This window comes from Castanea sativa, chromosome 12, assembly GCF_040712315.1.
Source record: "Castanea sativa cultivar Marrone di Chiusa Pesio chromosome 12, ASM4071231v1".
NCBI lineage: Eukaryota > Viridiplantae > Streptophyta > Magnoliopsida > Fagales > Fagaceae > Castanea > Castanea sativa.
Window position 1 is genome coordinate 945,522 of NC_134024.1, and position 19,647 is coordinate 965,168.

General features: G+C 34.9%; 1 protein-coding gene and 1 long non-coding RNA gene across 2 annotated transcripts; both read right to left on the reverse strand.

Moving 5' to 3' along the window:
• Positions 1-1,741: 1,741 nt before the first annotated feature.
• Positions 1,742-19,647, reverse strand: LOC142618512 (TMV resistance protein N-like). The gene is made up of 6 exons (XM_075791457.1): positions 18,921-19,647; positions 17,471-18,569; positions 17,067-17,375; positions 15,902-16,981; positions 15,144-15,827; positions 1,742-1,844 (listed from the first exon to the last, which is right to left on the reverse strand). The coding sequence occupies exons 1-5, from the start codon at positions 19,439-19,441 to the stop codon at positions 15,189-15,191; spliced, it is 3,648 nt and encodes a 1,215-aa protein (XP_075647572.1). The 5' UTR covers positions 19,442-19,647; the 3' UTR covers positions 1,742-1,844; positions 15,144-15,188.
• On the reverse strand, positions 9,196-13,782 carry LOC142618288 (uncharacterized). Its single transcript, XR_012841238.1, has 3 exons — positions 13,591-13,782; positions 10,057-10,141; positions 9,196-9,548 (listed from the first exon to the last, which is right to left on the reverse strand). It is a non-coding gene; the product is annotated as an uncharacterized LOC142618288 (long non-coding RNA).

A 19,647-nucleotide genomic window follows, 5' to 3' on the forward strand; every position in this document is an offset into this window, starting at 1 on the left:
ACACAATATTCTGTTAGGCACTGAGTCAATTGCTCTACTTTTGCTCTCCACTCTGCCTTTGACATCCCTCTAAATATACTTAACTATCTGCTCTTATGTTTATCTTCCTTGAGTGGATGACAGCTCTTCTGCCATAGATAATACACAGCAGCCCACCAAGCCAATTTTCAAATAGCAGCTTCGAAGCTATTGCCTTTGAGATGAGCGATAGCCCATTCAATCAATTCCAGCCAACTGCATTTAACTTTTGAGATCAAACAAAGCCGTGTTTTAATAGTTGTAAAAGACCCTTTTTTTTTTAATGGAACAAAGGGAGAAATAGGCTTCTCTTTGAGTATGAAATATGAAGAGCTGCAAATTTTTTATTTATTTTTATATTGATTCATGTAGTATTTCTACATCTTTGCCATAAGTGTGTGCCTTTAATTTACAGATACTTTTATAAGAATAAAACTGCAATCATTGACCTTGTTTGATCTTTGGCTCTTGCCATGTCCAGCTCCTATTTTTCAGGATCTGCCTTGTTGCTTGTCGATTCTGTATCATGGTGGTAGCCAATGTTCATAACAGGACAAAACAGGTTGGCAGCAGATATCATGGCATTCATAGTAAATCAGCCTTTTGTTGTAGTCATGGGCTATGGCCATTGCAGCAGTGGCAGTAGATTCCCGCTCCTGATAGAACAAATAGTTAAATTTTGGCTGCAAAAAGCAATTACAAGCTGCTTCTTCTGAAATTTAAAACTTTAGCAGTTCTGCATCCAAGTAACTTCTTAAAGCCATGGAAATGCTAACAACCACTATCAACATATAGCAACTACTGCCAATATATGTATACCTAAATTATTGCAAGTGGAACATGCAGGTCTACCATCACCTTTCTTTTTTTTGTGGGGTAAGGTCTATGATTACCTTAACAGAGACTTGATTCAATTTTCAATACAAGAATTAAATTAAACTATACATTGTTTGGAGTTGCTAAGTCTGCAGCAACTGTAGAACACTTATGTTCATATGTTCTAGACACAAGCCAGTCTACTGAATCTGAAAACAGACTAGGCAATGCTGAGGTTAATAGAAGACCAATTTGTGTGTAGACACACACAATATAGTATACGACATAGGATGGAGCTTTTCAATTGTCTATCTTCCAAGCAACACCTCAAACATTATACTTGTAGTTTTAAATCTCTCGATTAAAATAACATGTTCTAAAAATTCCCTTGAAGAAAACCAGAATACAAAAGCTTTAGGAGTCGAGCTGCACTTCCTGCACTTCATACATTACAAATCCAATTCAGTGGTGCTTTTGTCACTGGATCCTGAAATGCAAGCAACTTCAAATTTTAATCACATGACTATGAGAACAGAAGGCTGTAAAACCAAAGATTTGGAACACATTACAGGAGGTACCAAAAAGAGAGTAATCCATGTGAAGAAAAGCATTCTTTTAAGCTAGGAACAGAAATTTCCTATGGGGTAGCAACTTGAACCTCAGTTGTCCTTCCATTATGGGTATATTGAGCCATAAGCATGTTCTGGTAGCATGAATATTAGATACACTTCCTCTACCTACCTTGATTAAATTTAATTGTCCAGCAGCTCAACACCTAAGATTCTTTTGAGGAGCCAAATATGACAGCCAAATCCAAGAGAATGCCTTGCCTTGTGATCCTACAACCATAACGGAAACCAATTGGTTGCCAAGTTGCAGAAACCCACCATACAATATACAGTTAACCGGAAAACACAACGAATCTCTACAATCTTACGCATTATCAAATTAACACTAAAAGTGAGGTCAATGATTGCTCAATAAACCAATGCACGTAGAATATTAGTCGCCTGTTTAGTGAGAGAAGTAGAAACTTAGGTAATCATCAACCAGAAGTTCCCGATTGCATGGAAAAATTTTACCAAAACTAAAAATTTTAAGTTCCAGTTGGGTAGGAGGGTAAAATAATATAGACAGTTAAGGCTCCTAACAAAGAGAGAGAGCGAGAGAGAACTAACCACCACAAGAATTATCTTGCATGAATAGAGGACATATGCTGAACATAAAAACCAAGAATTAAATTATTCTTAAGCAACAAATCTAGACTAGGTACTCTCAACAAATCTATAATGAGTTTTGATTCATTAAATATCTATGGAACAAAAAGTACCAAATTTGGACTGTGAAAAACTTAAAGTGACAATAACAAGTAACATTATTATTAGAAAAGAAAATATTACTTTTATGTTGTAAATCCCATCGGGCAATACTAGCAACTTGTGTAAAAGCCGCTTGCTCGCATGGCTTGTTGTGTAGCACATTTGATGGATAGTAACCTAAGGATTACAGTGATGAGAAATATAGTCCTGTGTTTGATTGTAGAGGGACACAAGGCTAGAGAAAAGCCGGACAGCATAGTCTGCAACCTCTGCAAATTCATATTTTACAAACGCAAAACCTTTGTTTCCTTGTCTCAGGGAATGTACAAGTCTACCACCCGCCCTGCTTGAATCAATATATCATACAAGACCCTATCACTCACCCTCTCATCTAGATTACCTTTGTAAGAAAACGAATAATAACCATGTTAGAACAAAGGCAAAAGAAGCCCTGCCTCACTAACAATTTTGTAAGAGTTTTTTAGACATTTAACACAATTGGATTAACCTAGTTAACAAGCCAAGTTATTACTTAATCCAAATTTTAGATCTAGGTTAACACAATCATATAATCATATCAATGTAAAGTGTGGAATATAAAAAACACAAAGACATGATGACCTAGGAAAACCAAATTGATAAAAAACCTGGGGAGGATTTAACCTAGCTATCCTCAAAGTAAAACTGAATCCACTATGAAAGAATTGAAGTTTACACAATAGCGACTTAGACCACTAACATCCTATTGCTACCCATCAGTAGAAAACTTACTGACACGACCATGTGCAAGCTCCGAGACCACGGACTCCTTTTTTCTTAGATTCTCCAGCAAGTACAAGCACTCCCGCTTGTGTATCTTTTAGCTCTTATGGCAACAATTGAATAATTATCAAACTCTTGAAAAAATCTCCTTCTTAGTGATCCTAAGCTTGTGTGAAGGCAAGCACCTCTCAGATCTCACAAGAGATTCACACAAATAACAATAAAAAAAAAAAGACTCTAGAGAGCTTTTGGATACAAACCCTAGATCCAAAAAGAGGCACCCTCTTCTCTCTCTTAGAAGCCTTTAAAAACGTGCTTTGTATTTCTTTTATATAGTGGGAGAAATAGATCTAAAATCCTAATTCTTAATGGGCTTGAGCTGAGTTGGAAAATTCTGCAGAAAAACAATCTGCACGAGCTTCAATCGGTCGAGTCTAATTCTCGATTGATCGAGCCAGGCAGAATTGCACAGTAAATTCTGCAGCAACTCGATTCCAATTTTACATATAAGACACATACTTTGAGCAGTCTAAACAAGACTAAAATGTTTTGATCATGGTTTGCCAACATTACAAATTAGTGTTCTAATACATTTAAACCTAAAGGTCTTAGAACCTAACAAATTTGAATCAAATACGATCTTTTCATATCAATTTTTTTTATAGGTAGCTTTTTTCATATCAATGAATGTATCAGAATAAAAAACCATACAAAAAGTAGGAAAAAATTAAGTATATCACAGGCTTAATGCTTTATTTGGTACATCTTCAAAAACTACAAAAATAAACACCTGCATTCCACCCAAAAACTTATGTATAGACAACACTTACATTGACACTTAGATGATGCGCACGCACGTGGGATGAAATAATCACATAATTAAAGTGTGATAAACAGACAAATTAATTAAAAATCAAAACAAACAAATTAATTAAATGAATAAAAGTTGAAGTACATCAATACATATGATTCTGACCAGATATAACACAACTAATGATATTCAATTGATAATAGAGAATCCATTAACTACAAATAATTTTAAGGAAATAAATCAATAACACACAGCTTTACTCTACAAACTCAAACTCACTGTTCACACACATACACAGAGATTTCTACACTAAACTTCATATCTAAAATCAAACAGTTTAAATGAAAACATAGAATAATGAACTAAAAGTTTCAAATTTTGGGACCCAGAAACCCAAAAAATAAAAAAGCATTCAAATCAAAAGGAGCCTAATGAACTATTACATGCAAAATTCAATTTTAGCAATTTGGTTTTCAAAAACCAAAAATCAAAAATTTTAAAGCTTTCTAACCAACCCAAGCAAAGCAAAATTAAAAAAATTCAATAAGGCTTTCGGGGTGAAAAGGAATTCAAATGGAACTTACCAATGTAAACTTTGCAATCTGACATGGTTAATGCACTCAGAATTGATTACGATGCAAAACCCTAGATCAAAACGACGCCATAGAACTACGAGATATTATTCTGAATTGAAGGCCTCTGAATCCAATAATTATAGTCTAGTCTCATCCAACTTGAACACGTTGTTTGAGATAGGCGAAACTACACTATTGGTCCTTGAAGTTTACCCTGTGTGCGCAATTGGTCTCTTAAGTTTGAAGCGAGCACAATTAGTCCCTTAAGTTTTAAAACTGAGATGTATTGGTCCTTTTACTAATGGCTGTAAAATGTGTTACTTATGTGGCTAACTTGGCATTTTTTTAATTAAAAAAAATTACAAAGTAAATTTACATATGGGAAAAAATATTCATGGGAAAGTAATTTTTTAATTTACCCGCGAATATTTTTTCCCAGTAACGGTAGATGTTGATCAGGAATGAGGAGTTGGTGTCACGCAAGAACTAGAGCAGTGGCTTGATGAAGCTCTCGAAGGCAGGGGGTCGGAACTCGGAGGAGGAAGGCAGGAACATAGTGGAGATGATGTTGACGAAAGCAAAGGTGGTTGAGACCGAGATGCGGTGGATGCCGAGGTCGCGAAGGACAAGGTGAACGTTTCAAATGGTGGGGAGGAGGCAGGAGGAGAGGGCAGGGGGGGGGAGGAGTATTCGTCGAGGAAGTCGTGGCCGACGGAGATGGTGGTGATTTTGGCACAAGGGTAGAAGGGGACGAAGTGGAGGTAGAGCTAGCGAAGCACGACAGAGCGGTTGGAGGAGATGGGAGGGATCAGGGAGTTGGGGATCGTGGGGAGGAGAGGGGTGTTTGTGTAGGTGAAGGTGCAGGTGAGAGTTGGGTCTGGGTTGAGGATGTGAAGGGAGTTGAGTTTGAGAGTGGAGAGGGCGGCAACGATTTGGTCCGGCGACGACGGCTTGGTGGTGGAGGTGGCGATGGAGTATGTGACGCCAGTTGGGTTGGGAGTGAGGTTGTTAGTTGGAGGAGGGAAGAGAGAGTGAGAGTGAAGAAGAAAGAGAGAGAAGGCATGGTGTTTTCTTGAGAGAGAGAGAGAGAGAGAGAGAGAGAGTTTTTTTTTAATTTACCCGTGAATATTTTTTCCCCCATGTAAATTTAGTTTGTAATTTTTTTAATTAAAAACATGCCACGTCATTAAAAAAATGTCAAATCATTATTCTGTTAGCTACATAAGTAACACCGTTAACAGCAGTTAGTAAAAGAACCAATACAACTCAGTTTTAAAACTTAAGAGACTAATTGTGCTCGCTTCAAACTTGAGGGACCAATTGCGCACATAGGGTAAACTTCAGGGACTAATAGTGTAGTTTCGCCTTTGAGATACATATATAAAGAAGGTAGGAATCATCGACATTGGGTTTAGAGAGATTTAAATAGAGCCATGTTGCAGCGTACAGGAAGCCAACACGTCGCGGGTTGTCTAGGTTCTTGTTGTCTTTTTCTTTTTTTGATAAATTTTTTTTTCTTTTTTATGATAATTGAGAAGTTGTTTTTTCTTCTTCTTTTTTCTTTTTAATGATAATTGAGAAGGAGTAGTATCTGTATTTTATTTATGTTTTTCCTTTTTTTTTAAATAATAGATGGACGTTGTTTTATGAAATATTATTTCAAAACTTTTTATGGGTAAAGAAAAAATTATTTTTTTCCAGCTCTTTATATATCCAATAAAAGTAGTATAAAAAATTTCTAAAAATTGTCTATTGGTAAATGACACTTAAGGGCACCGACCTTTTGTTTAATAATAGGTTGAGAAATTTAAATTTTAAAGCTTTATGATTTATCGGAATATTATTTCCAAACAAAATATCTTAGTGTGCTTTATAAATGTGGCAATTTAGTGCCAACGGGCCAATTGAGACTCAACCTATTCTAGGCCCACTTGGCCTCCATCCAACAATTTTTTGAACTAAATAGTTACCACTTACCACTTGTAAAGATACTTTTTTTTTTTTTTGAGAAACACTTGTAAAGATAATGGTGATGGCAATTGACTAATTGAGTTGAAGCAATTATGCTGCAATGCCAATATGTGAGGTGGTCTTAATGATCATGGATGCAGAGGGGCTGTTATTGGATGATATAATAACTACCGTGTATGAAAGAAAATATGTTAACTGTATTAAGGAGAATTTTATTATAATTCATTCAAATAGTTTTCTATATCTTTCCCATAATTGTGCTCTTGCCATGTTCAAGTCCTAAATTATCCGGACTTGCTTTGTTGCATGTTGATTTTGTATGATAAACATAGATTGGCAAACTATATCACAGTATTCACAATAAAATTAGTGTGCAAAGGCAATGAATTTCCAAACTAAATTACATTTTGCTTCTTTTGAAATTATTACCTTATTCATCCTAATAGCTTCTTAACACCAGTTAAAACCATCAATAGATAGGACATTTTATTTATTTGCTTTGTTTTGCCTTTTCAGCTGGGGAAGAAATTAGTTTAGGAAATGCTAACCAAGCGTTACTCCTATACAACAGCTAGTGCCAATTTATGCATGAACAAATTTTGGCAAGTGGAACATGCAGGTCTAATATCACCTTAAAAGAGACGATTTGATTTTTCAACACAAAAAGCAAATTAAATTATAGCACACCTCTGGAGTTGCTGAGTTCACAGCAACCGTAGAATCTTTAAGTTCATGAATTTCAGACATAAGTACTAAAAAACAGACCAAATATTCTATGGGGTTAAATGGAAGACCAATTTGTGTGCAGATATACACAATACAGAAAGACATCGTATTTCTGTACAAAGGAAGACGATATTGATGGAAAAAAAGGCATAAAGGAAATTGATGTGCTTGAACAATGAGTTTACAGATTTAGATTGATAAACTCAGAAGGCCACTTGAAATGTCGTGTATTTTGAATGGACACTATGAGGCAAGGGAGCAGCATTTAGGGTGAGTTTGGTTCAGTTTTTTGAAACTGGGCTTTTTGAAAAAGTGGAGTTTTCAAAAAGTGCGGTATGAAACTGGGCTTTTTGAAAAAGCTGAGTATTTGGTAAAAACTGTTAAAAAGTGCTTTTTGAAAAAACTGAGTGTTTGACTAATACTTATAAAAGTGACAGTTTGAGTTGTAAATTACCAAAAAGGACAAGATATATATAAAGAGAATTCTTTGTTTTAATTACCTCTATGGACACATTATTTTCACAAAAATTTCACAATAAAGTTTATATGACAAGTTGTTAATGGTAGGAAAAAAAAATAATAATAATGTCACTAGTAGGTTTAGATGAGAACCAATAACAACTTATTATGGAAACTTTATTATGAAATTGTTATAAAAATATTCTGTCAATAGCACTATTTTTTTTCTAAAAAAAATAGTACTAATTTAAAAAATTTAGAAATATAATAAAATGTCACAATATGTTTACAATACTCTTTGTTTTTAGTTGTGGTCAATCCTAGTATAATATTTTATTATTTTATTTTATTTTATTTTGACATATGAAATATTTGATACCTCAACTGTTATGAAAGTTGTGGTCAATCCTAGTCTAATATTTTATTAATTTATTTAATGTTATTTTGACATATGAAATATTTAATACCTCAACTGTTATGAAAATTTGTTGTGTTTTAACACAATTGTAATTTTTATTTAATAAATTTCCCTTCATCATCTCTATATGTCCCACTCACCACCAAATGTTTTTTTCCTTCCCTTTTTTCTCATCCACCTGTTTCTTCCCCCATTCCCATAAAAAAACTTTACTTTTCCTCCACTAGTGTTCTTGTCTTCTCTTCTTCAGGTCTTCTTCCTCACCCAAACACAAACACACACACACACACACACACACATAAAGAGAAAAAATAAAACAGAGAGAGAGAGAGAGAGAGAGAGAGAGAGAGAGAGAGAGAGAGAGAGAGAGAGAGAGAGAGAGAGAGAGAGAGAGAGATTTGGGGACGAAATCGATGAAAGAGCCATCGGAGAAGACGAAGGTGGTACAACACCTCCCTCCATTGCTCACGCACTTCGATCTCTCCGTCAACATCGACGAAAAATTCTCCGCCGCTACAACTGGTTCTTTTTTCCTGAAAATATAGGTTTTCAATTTTTTTTATTAATATATATTTTTTTCTATTCATCTCAACCCTCTGTTAGGTAGTACCTTGAATAAATAAACAAGGCTTTGAGGCTGGCGTGATGAGTCTTGAGAGAGGGCAGAGCAGTGAGATGAGAGATGAGAGGCTCTGTGAGGAATGCATGAGAAAAAGAGAGAAAGAAAGGTAAATTAAGAAAGGGTAAAGCAAGGGCAATTTCGTAACATCACCAGTGGTCTAACGGATACATTGATAACGCGCAGTCCACATTTCCAAAATGGTCTGAAGACACCCATAATATTTATGCACGTTATGTGAAGAGCAGAGAAACACAGCTTTACATTAAAGTCAACTTTGTCAACTCACCGAATGGAAGAATAGCGTTTACTTTTTCAAAACGCGCATTTTGGGGCTACAAAAGCCGAAACAAACATGCACTTAATGGTCAACAATTCATTTTCTATTAGAATTTGTGTTACATGACCCTCCTCTTTTAGGTATCTTCCTGGCCAAACAACTATTTAAATTAAATTGTTAAACCGTATACTAATATATTGGTTGTTAATGGGAACAAGCATTTGAAGGAAAAGTTTTAAGTTTAGCGGCTAAAAGAAATTGCACTTCGCTTCTACTAAAATTTTAAGCCTTTATCTTTTTTGCATCCAAACAATCTCTTGAAATGCTAACCAAGCATTACTCCTATATAACAGGCACATCAGCAGGAGGAACATACAGGTCTACCATCAACATAACATAAACTTGATTAAGTTTTAAATACAAGAAGCAGATTAAATAATAGCACACCTTTGGAATGGCTAAGTCCACAGCAACCGTTGAACCTTTGAAGTTCATATGATTCAGACATTATCCGGTATACTGAATCTGAAAACAGACCAGACAATACTATGAGGTAAAATGGAAGACCAATACAACAAATGATGAAGTTCCACAATTATTGATCTTCCAAATGACACCTCAAACACTATGTTTGTAGTTCACAATCTCTTGATTAACACTGTATTCTACAAATTCACTTGAACAAAAAACCAAAATACAAAACTTTAAGACTCAAGCTCCACTTCCTGCATTTTCATGCATTACAAATCCAATTCCATGTTTTGTCACTGGATCCTGAAATGCAAGCAACTTCAAATTTCAATATTTGAATCTAAAAATAGTGAGAATGCAGTTCAATGTAGAATATATAAGCAAGAAACTCCAACAAAATAACAAATTAGATTACAAATAACTGATCATTATTATAAATTAGTGTAAGTGCTTATTAAACCTGAAAAGGAAATGTCAAAAACACCAATAACACTCAACTTTGTTAACTTGGCAAGGCCAAGTTTCTCAAAATCAAAACCTAGAAGTGGAAATGTTTGGATAAAATGAAAAGATTTGAAATTACCGTTAAAGTTAAGAGAATTAGGATACCATATATGCCTTAGGTGTAAGCATCTATAAGTGAATTATAGTTCATAAAGTAACTGCAACAATCACAACAACCCATCCAATTTTAAGTATTTTACAATCCTACAGAATTAATTAGTGATGCACTCGGCTCTTGAAACATTTACGGCTGCTAGATATTACTAATTGCACCAAGAGGTGGTGAATGTGATCAAGAATTTGATACCTGCCAAAATCATCACCTGTGACACTAGGCGGTATTCTAGCAACAAAATCTTGAGTCCCACCCTTGGAAGTTAATACCATTTTTTCTGTTGAAAACGGTGAGTAAATGTTCTGTAAAGACAAGTGAAGAAGAGAGCTTTTTCTCATGAACATATTGTAAAATTAAATTTTAAGAGTTATATATATATATATATATATATATATATATATATATATATATATATATATATATATATAAATAATCAAGAGATTATCCCAAGAAGCTACAAATTATCCTGGCAAAACAATGGCAAGGGAAAAAGGCAACGTCTACCCCATGGAGTATGTTAGGTTCTAAGGATTTAGGATCTAAATGTATTAGAACTTCAATGTGTAATGTTGGCAAACCATGATCAAAACTTAGAGTCTAGATTTAGGCTGCTCAAAGTATGTTTAATGTAAAGTTGGAATTGAGTAATTGCAAAAAATTATTGTTCACTTTCTATAAGGCTTTGATCGAAGCTCGTGCAAATTGTTTTTTTGCAGAATTTTCCAACTCAGCTTAAGCCCATTTGGCATGTAAGGTTTTATGTTTCATATAAATAGGAAAACCCTAGCCATGTTTTAGTGTAGTTGTTTATGTTGTGGGTGTGAATCTCTTGTGAGATCTAGATGTGCTTGCCTTCATACATACTTAGGGTTATCAAGATCAAGATTGATGTCGAGAGCTTGATGGTCATTTCAGTTGTTGCATAAAAAACTTCAAGAAATACAAGTGGTGTACTTGTGAATGTTGTGGATTTGAGAAAGAAATAGTCTGTGGACTTGAAGCTGTCACGTGGTCGTGATAGTAAGTTTCCTACTCGAGTCAGCAATAGGATGTTAGTGGTCTAAGTCGCTATTGTGTAAACTTCAATTCTTTCATAGTTGGATCTTGTTTTACCTTGAGGATAGCTAAGTTAAATCCTCCCTAGGTTTTTTACCGGTTTGATTTTCTTGGGTTATCATATCGTTTGTTCTTTATTATCCGCACTTGTCAATGATATGATTTACTTGTGTTAATCTAGATCTGTATAATTTACCTAAGTTAATCACTTGGCTAAATAACTAGGTTAATCTTTTTGTGTTTAAGGGGTCTAAAAACCATACAGAGTAAATAAGCATTAGTGCATTATCATTATTATCAAACAAGCAAATTGCTATAGCTCTATAATGGAAAAACCAAATCAAATATTTCTTCAACATTTTTTTTCTTCTGATAAGTAAATAATTCATTGATCGAAAAAAGGTGCTACCCTGGTAAAGGGATTGCATACATAAGAGTATTACACAGAATAGAAGATAAAAGAAAATTAGGAAAGTGAAAAATCAAAATCAATAGAATACAAAACTGGTGAAGACTCAAAGAATTCAGAAATTCTAGGAGGCCTGCAACAGAGAATAAAGGTGGTGAAGACCAGTCATACAAGGAAAGTCATTAGATGGTGTTGGTATAGGCTACAAACTGAAAATTTGAGTTTTTCTTAATCTCCTATGAGGATGTGAAAGTGAAAGTGAAGACATTAGGCAATACTTCATCATGTAGATATTAGTCTTAACCCTTAATCTGAAGGATCAAGCAACATAATTTAATATTATTTGAAGTTCAATCAATTAATTTTCAATTTCAAAGTAGAAATAGCTTTTTTCTACCAGCTACCAAAGATTTTTTTACCTTTTTTTTTTCTTTTTGTGGCAACTAAACATTAGTTAAAGAAGGAAGTAAAAAGAGTTGGGAGTAAAACAACATGCCAATCAAGTTTAAACACACATGACTTAGTTTAATGCAAAGATAATTTAGCACAAAACTAAGGTCATAGGTTCTTTACACTTACGCAAATCAAATGATTGGATGCTTAAGACTGTAACTTGGGCTCTTATATAGAGCTATAGGCAACTAATTCTGGGCAAGCTATGTTGCAGAAAACAAACGGACAAAACTTAAATAAATACTAGTAATCTCATTTAGCTGACTGAGGACTCCTTTAGTGAGAAGGCAACACAACTATAAGATCCATCTCTAAAGAACAACTTGCCCAATCATCCAAATGTATAGCTAGTTGATTTTCTGTTCCCCCCCCCCCCCCCTTATAAAATTAAATCACAAGACAATAGGAATAGAAAGCTGTAAAACCAAATATATGGACCACAATACAAGAGGTAACATCAAGAGTGTAATTGATGGCATCCTGATGATATTCACTACAGAGAAGTATATGATGTTGCAAGTAGTCTTACGGCAAAAGTTTTCAGTGTATTGGTGGAATCCTGATGATATTCTTTATACTAGGTATGGTTACAAAGCAGAATATGATGTTGCAAGTAGTCTTGTAGAAAAGTTTCAATTGTATAGCAGGAAAAAAGCTATGTCTGGAAGCCACTTAAGTCTAATTCTTTGGTTTTTATACAAAGCAAACTTCCTCTTGTGGATATTCGAGAAGTAGATAGACCTATTTGGGTTTTTGCCAAGGGGAGCATTTATACCTGCTAAGAAACCTAGAGTCCAATTCAATTGAGGTAGTCTGAGGTTAATTGGTAGAAGCTAATTTGGTTTTTTACTGCCTTTTCTAGACATGACTCATCACTTGGCTTGCTATGAGAAAAGAATTATCCATTTGGGATAAATTGTTATAGTGGGGGTATACGAGGATATTCTGTTTTCATTCTATAGAAGTTGCATAAAATGTCTAGTCCATTTATTTTTTAAATGCATTTTGTCAAAAAGATTGTGGAGGGAAGTAATGAAGAGATGCCTCATAGACTCTCTTGAAACAAATTGGATTAAATGGGGGTTGGAAAGTTTAAAAGGTAAGCTGAAAGCTTCCTCGTTTAAGTTAGCATGGGGGTGTGGTTTACCATTTATGGAGTCAGAGAAATGCAAAATTTAGGGAGGGAATATTTAAAGTGAGGAGCAGATGTTGGAGAAATGGAAATTGGTGCAAGGATGGAAGCTAGAGGGAATTTCAAATAATCTTGAATAAAGAGATATCTGTGTATTAGCTAAAATATTCCATTATCTGTTTTCCAAGTGAAGCCATTTTTTGTATGTGATGTCCTAGTAAGGGTCAAGACGCCATTAGGAAAAGTTAGAAAGTGTTTCTTTAGTTTGACGAAAGTTTTGTTCTGCTTCAAATTTGTGTGTATTGTGACTAGTTGTTTTGTTGTTACTACAGTGATGTTGTGTGTGGACCTGAATTGAGTGTTCTCTTAATTATATATTTTCATTCATCCAAAAAAAAAAAAAATCACCTGGTCCAAGATCATGTAGGTATGCAACTTTCGAAAATTTGATTGACAAGAAATTTAAATAAAGGAAAATGCCTACTTTTGGTATAAATTTCTGTGAATTGTTAAATTTGGAAATTTTGGAAAAAAGAAAAAGAAAAATTGGGTAGTGGTAATGTAAGTTGAAGTTTCGCATGGGAATGTTACATCTAATCAAATCACAAAGAAAAGAGGAAATCAATGTGCTATTTTTATAAATCTATGACAGAAGACTATGGGGTGAGTGACATACCATGAACTTAGATATGAAGTAATAAAGGCAGCAGTGCAAGCAGAGGAGAGGTTATTCTATAGCTTGTTTTCCCGTCTTTAAGCATGGAATCAACAGAACACCAAAGCTGATTTGAATTCCATATTACCTATCAAAACAAAAAAGAACTTCCTCATCACAGCTTCTAATTCTATCGGGTCTTGCTTTTCCATTACAATTTTGCTTATTTCTTTCTCTATCGCCAATCATCAGTTGACAATTGAAACCAAAATAATCAGATAACAAACCCATGAAGTGACAAATGCCATGCTCCTGCACTTGTGCAACTGCTAGCAATTAAAGCTTCGATGCAATTGTATTGATTCAAACACTCTAGAAATAATCCCATGCAATATATAGGACAGCCACATCAGTGCACCTAGATGGAACAACAAGACACCCAAATGACAAATAAGACAATGAGAAGTTTCTAATTCCAAATTGTCAAGGATGATAGCTAGGTGCTCAGATTGAAAAATAAGCACATTAAAAACAGGGAAAAACAAATAAAGCAAAAGTTTCACACTGACTGCTGAGTACATCAATAATCTGATTTTGACCAGCAAGAACACAACGAATGATATTCAATAGATGGTAGCGTAGCCATCTATTGCTAATATTCTAAATCCAAAGAAAATAATCAACAGAGCTAACTTGTCATACAAACACACACACATTAGGAAATCTAGGCTAAATTTCATCCTTAATAAAATTGTTTAAATGAAAACAGAAAATAATGATATTTTGGAAGCTTGTTATAAGAAAAACAAGTCAGAACTCAGGAACCTAATTCAACTGTTTCAGGCCTAATTCAAGGACAAACTCAGCACAAAATACAAATACCAAAAAGGAAAATTTCAATAGCTTTCCAATCAACCAAACAGTGGGTGGTGTGGTGTGAAGTCAAAATAAAATAAAATAAAATAAAAAAGAGAAAAGACGGGTCCTTTAAGTTTTAAAATAGTTGTCCTACTTCTAAATGATAAAATAGTTGCATTAGTTCTATTGTACACAACAAGAAAGCTTTGCAAATAATTTTATCTACTTTGCTGCAATTTAACTTCACTTGGAAATAGAGGCCCAAGTTTTCTTCATTCCACTTGATTTTACAAATCTGGAGTGCCATGCATCTATTGCTTTCTCCAATGGAAATTTGTAGTAAATACTATAAAAAGAGAGCAATAACAGAGAGTTCCGAATATACCATCCAACACAATTGAACAAAAATGACCACCATACAATCGGTTCCACATGCCTTTTCATCAGCTAGCAATGTGACAGTTTCTCCTTTCCAACAAAGTCCAAATACTTCTCCGTATATAGCAAAAATGAGAAAACAAATTACCAAACTAAAAGAATTAGCAATGAATTTTCAAAAAGAAAAAAGAAATACACAGCTACAAACAATCTCACGTAAGAGGGAGAAAAGATGGGGACTCACAACAAAATCAGAGAGAAAAAAGTTGATCGGCAGTGAAGATTCCATAAAAGCTATAACTTTCATTAAGATTCCTCTTCCTCACAATCAGAATTACCTTATCCTTGTGCGTGTAAATCCCCAAACCAATTTTCAATTAGATTTAGGTGTGGTAGTTCATCATTACTAGGTCCAGCCCCTTCCCATTAGAGTCATCACTGCTTCGCTTAATTTTTGTATCTTTTTCTGAATCCTCAAAACCATCCTCATCATAAGGAGTGATGATGCAATTGATTGGTCCAGCCTTAGTTTGGTTTATTAGGTCTTCAATGTCTTGTTCAGATACCAGATGGGCCCCACATTTTGTAACCTCCAATCCTGGACCTTCGGGATCAAATCTAACTTCAATTTGGCTGAATCCGTTAGCGTTGACTTTATTCAGTATTTCTTTCCAGTCTGCTCCAAAGCATGTAGAGGGAAAATAATGCAGCCAAAGCTGATACGATTCAATCTTACCAAATTCATCGGATAAAATAAGCCTCACTCTTTCAAGTCCACCAACGGAACACCCAAGATAATGCATACCTATCGTATCTCCATAATCTGGAATATGAAGTTGGTGAAGTGGATGATCCTTACGGAATACAAAAACAGCGCACACAGCGATTCCCATTAATTTGTTACCTAATAAATCTGAGGGCACTTGCAGATTTACTGAATCCCCCACATTTTGGAGGCTAAACCATTTTGGAATTTCACTCCCAGGAATCACAACCTGGTAACCAGAACCATCTTGATGACCCTGAAACATACAATTCATGATGCTCAGAACTTCACATGTGAGAGAGAGGGAGAGAGGGAGAGAGATAGACAAACCTGGATATTAATGATATAACGTCTAAGCATTGTTGAAACTAGGTCACCATAGCTTGGATTCTTGATCAATTTGTCGCAATTGAGAAGAATAAAACTCGGCCGAAAATCGTATTCTGGTCTTAATGATAATGTTTCCAGTGAGGTACACTTTGTTGCATCAATATACTCAATATTTAATGGAAGCTTGGGTAACATTCGAAGATGAGTGCAACCACCCATATAAAGACATTTCAGATTAGATAGTCGAATGATACTTTCAGGAAGGCAAACAAAATTATTTCCCCTTAGATTTAAAAATTCTAAAGATGACAAGCACCCAAGAACATTAGAAATTGTCTGAACATTGCAATAACTTAGTTCAAGTGAGGTCAAAGAGCATAAGCCTATTAAAGAACGCTCTAGCATGCCCATGGGATCTGGACTTCTTCCAGGTTGCATTAAAGGAAACCTCGTGAGCTTATTAGATGATAGCCCCACGCATCCATAGAGAAATAGTACTTTGAGATTTTTTAAGTGGACAACGGATGAAGGTAGGCCCGTTATAGCAGTTCCACTCAAGTTTAACACCTCCAAACCTTCGATTTTCCCCAAATTTTCTGGCAATTCATCAAGTTTTGAGCAGCCAAATAAATTGAGAGTTTTTAGAGACATCAAACTACAAATTGCAATAGGGAGACTTGAAAGGTTTTTGCAATCTCTTAGATCCAATTCTATAAGGCAAGTTGAGTGTATCACTAATAATGATAGATCTTTTATAGCAGTCTCACTCAAATAAAGTTTCCACAGATGTGGCATATTTTCCACAATATATGGAAATTTCTTTAGTTTTGAACAACCACTAAGATTGAAAAATTCAAGAGCTTCCAAGTTGATTTCGTGAGGAAGGCTTTCGAGACATTTACAACCATTGAAATCCAATCGAATAAGCCTTTTGAGATCACCAAGAGATGCATGTATCTTATAGAGTCTTGTACAACGTTGGAGAATCAATTGCTTAAGATTTCGGACTCCACTAAGGTCCGGGATCTCAATTAAGTTTTGAGAATCACTGATGTCAATGAGTTTTAACTCATTTAAAATCTGTTATAAACCAAGAAATAATTAGACAAACTCATGCCTTAATGAAAATGAAGGAAAAACACATTTGCATAAGTAGAAATCTTACTATAATTCCTTTCCATAGTTGTTTGATGTCACTGTAACGCATTCTTAGTTCAACAAGTTTGTTTAGTTGGAAACTAGTTGGCATGGATTTTAAAGGATATCCACGCCAATCTATTATGCGTAACTCATTAGAAAGATAACTGAGACCTTGTGGAAGTTGGATAGGACCTCCAATGAGCTCTTGTGGAGGATGCACATAACCAATTTTAAGAAATCTCAAATTTTTCATCTTTGAAAAGGCTTCAGCGCTCAAGCGCTCCTTTGCTTCTATAGGCATGTTTAGCATTATGCTTTTAACTACCTCTGTTCCCTAGTAACCAAAAACAACGAAATTAGAAAACTTTTAGAAGAATTTGAAAGAACATATATACTTTTCTAAATTCAAGTTTAAACTTGTCAACTTACAGCATTACTTGTCAATACATGCAGGACATCCTCATAGCTCCATAACCTACTACGTCTACCAGGCTCTTCAGGGGATTCACGACGAACAATGTCTTGACCCATTTCTTTAAGTAAATCATGCATCCCAAGAGCTCCATCTACGGCAATGGTTATAAGAGATTTGTCCTGAAGAACACTAATATCGTAGGTATAGTGACCTAAACTTTCTAGAGTATCTCTTATGCAATAGTTGTCCATGTCTTTAAAGAGAAATGCAATATCTAAGAACAAATCTCTTTGTGTATCGTCAAGCCCAACAACACTCATTTCAAGTACATCCATAATGGCTCTATTAGGTTTTGCTTCTAATTTATCTCGAGCACTTCTCCATTCATCAAGTGTTTTACCAAACAATGAAGAACCTAAAACTGTAAGAGCTAAAGGAAGGCCTTTAGCGTAACTCACAAAATTTATAGACAAATCCACATAATTTTCTTGAGGATGAGGTTTCCTAAAAGCCTTCAAACTAAAAAGCTCCAAAGCGTCATCATTATTCAACTCCTTAGCTGTATATATATAAAACACCCCATCCCAATAACTGTTCAACAAATGACTATCTCTACTTGTTACAATGATTATACTCCCTGGACCAAACCAATCCTTCCCAACTAATGCTTTTAGTTGTTTATCATCACTCACATCATCAAGAACAATAATAACCTTCTTATGGCAGAGCCTTTTCCTTAGAATTTTCTTTCCCTCTTCAACATCTAAAATATTTTTTTCTGCTCCCATGAGGATCTTAGAAAGAATAGTTTGCTGTAAAGAAACTAGACCTCGACTTTCAGACACTTGTCTAACATCAACAATAAAGCTTCTAGCTTCAAAGTCACAAAAAATTCTATTATAAATTTCTCGGGCAAGAGTTGTTTTACCGATTCCACCCATTCCACAAATCCCAACTAAGCGGACACAATTCAACCTTTCACCCAAGCATAAATCCAACATTTCCTTCACACGGGAGTCCATTCCAACAAGGTGCTCGGAAACAAATGGGACTTCACGATCCAACTCACGATTTATTCTTTGAATGATTTTTTTGATAACTTCTGATTCAGAACTGCAAAGAATATAGCAGAACAACAATTTCGATGAGGCAGAGCTAGATACATTAATTTAGAGACAAAATATTCAGCAAACATACAATCTAAGCTTCGTTCAGTAAAAAAAAAAAAAAAAAGGGAACTCTACAAGTGTATAGTATGTACGTGGTACAAACAATATATGCATGCGATGTTGTTCAACCAAAGTCCAATTCGAGCTTATAATTTCCTAGATTTGTCATATGCAGGGGGCTAAGTAAAAGAAAGATGTCGTGTGGCAAAGTAAAGAAAGTAACGATAAGAAAATTCAGGAATTAAAATAAAAAATAAAAACTATCATTCGAAAAGAAAAGAAAAGAAATTCCTACTTATCCTTTAGATGCCATCCAGAGAGATTGGCAACTTCTGTCAAGGCTGCTCTCCAAGTCTTTACATCATCAATCTTATCTTTGAATTGATTTTCATGTTTTGCAAAAGCTTCCGCGAAAGACCCTCTCTGATACCTGACATCACTAGGATCCACATGGTGGAACACAGGAAGGACTGTCAACTTCTTATTGGTCATGCACTCAACAATCTTTGCTAGCTCGATCAAACACCAACTCGACGAAGCATATTGTTTGGATAGAACGACAACAGCGATTTTCGATTCATCTATTGCTCTTAGGAGCCCTGAGTTAATCTCTGTTCCTTGCTCGAGCCTCTCATCATCCCTAAATGTGGATATGCCTACTTGCTTCAACCTATAGTATAGATGGTCTGTGAAATTGTTACGGGTGTCGGTGCCTCTGAAACTGAGAAACACGTCGTATTTGCATCCAGGGGTAGAAGAAGGAAGAATAGATGAGGAGGAGGAGGAGGAGGCGTTTTCTATGGCCAGAAAAGCCATTGGAAATATGCTAGAGATATGTATTAAAAATATATTAAAATAGTTTTTTGAAGAATTTAACACACAAAAGAAAATATAAATTGAGGAAGAAGAAAGCAAATTTGAGTTGGATTTTAATTTCAAGAAGTGGAAAAGAACAAAGGAGATGGATATACGTGCTTGAAAAGTGAGTTCATAGAATTTTGATATACGTACTTAAAAACTAA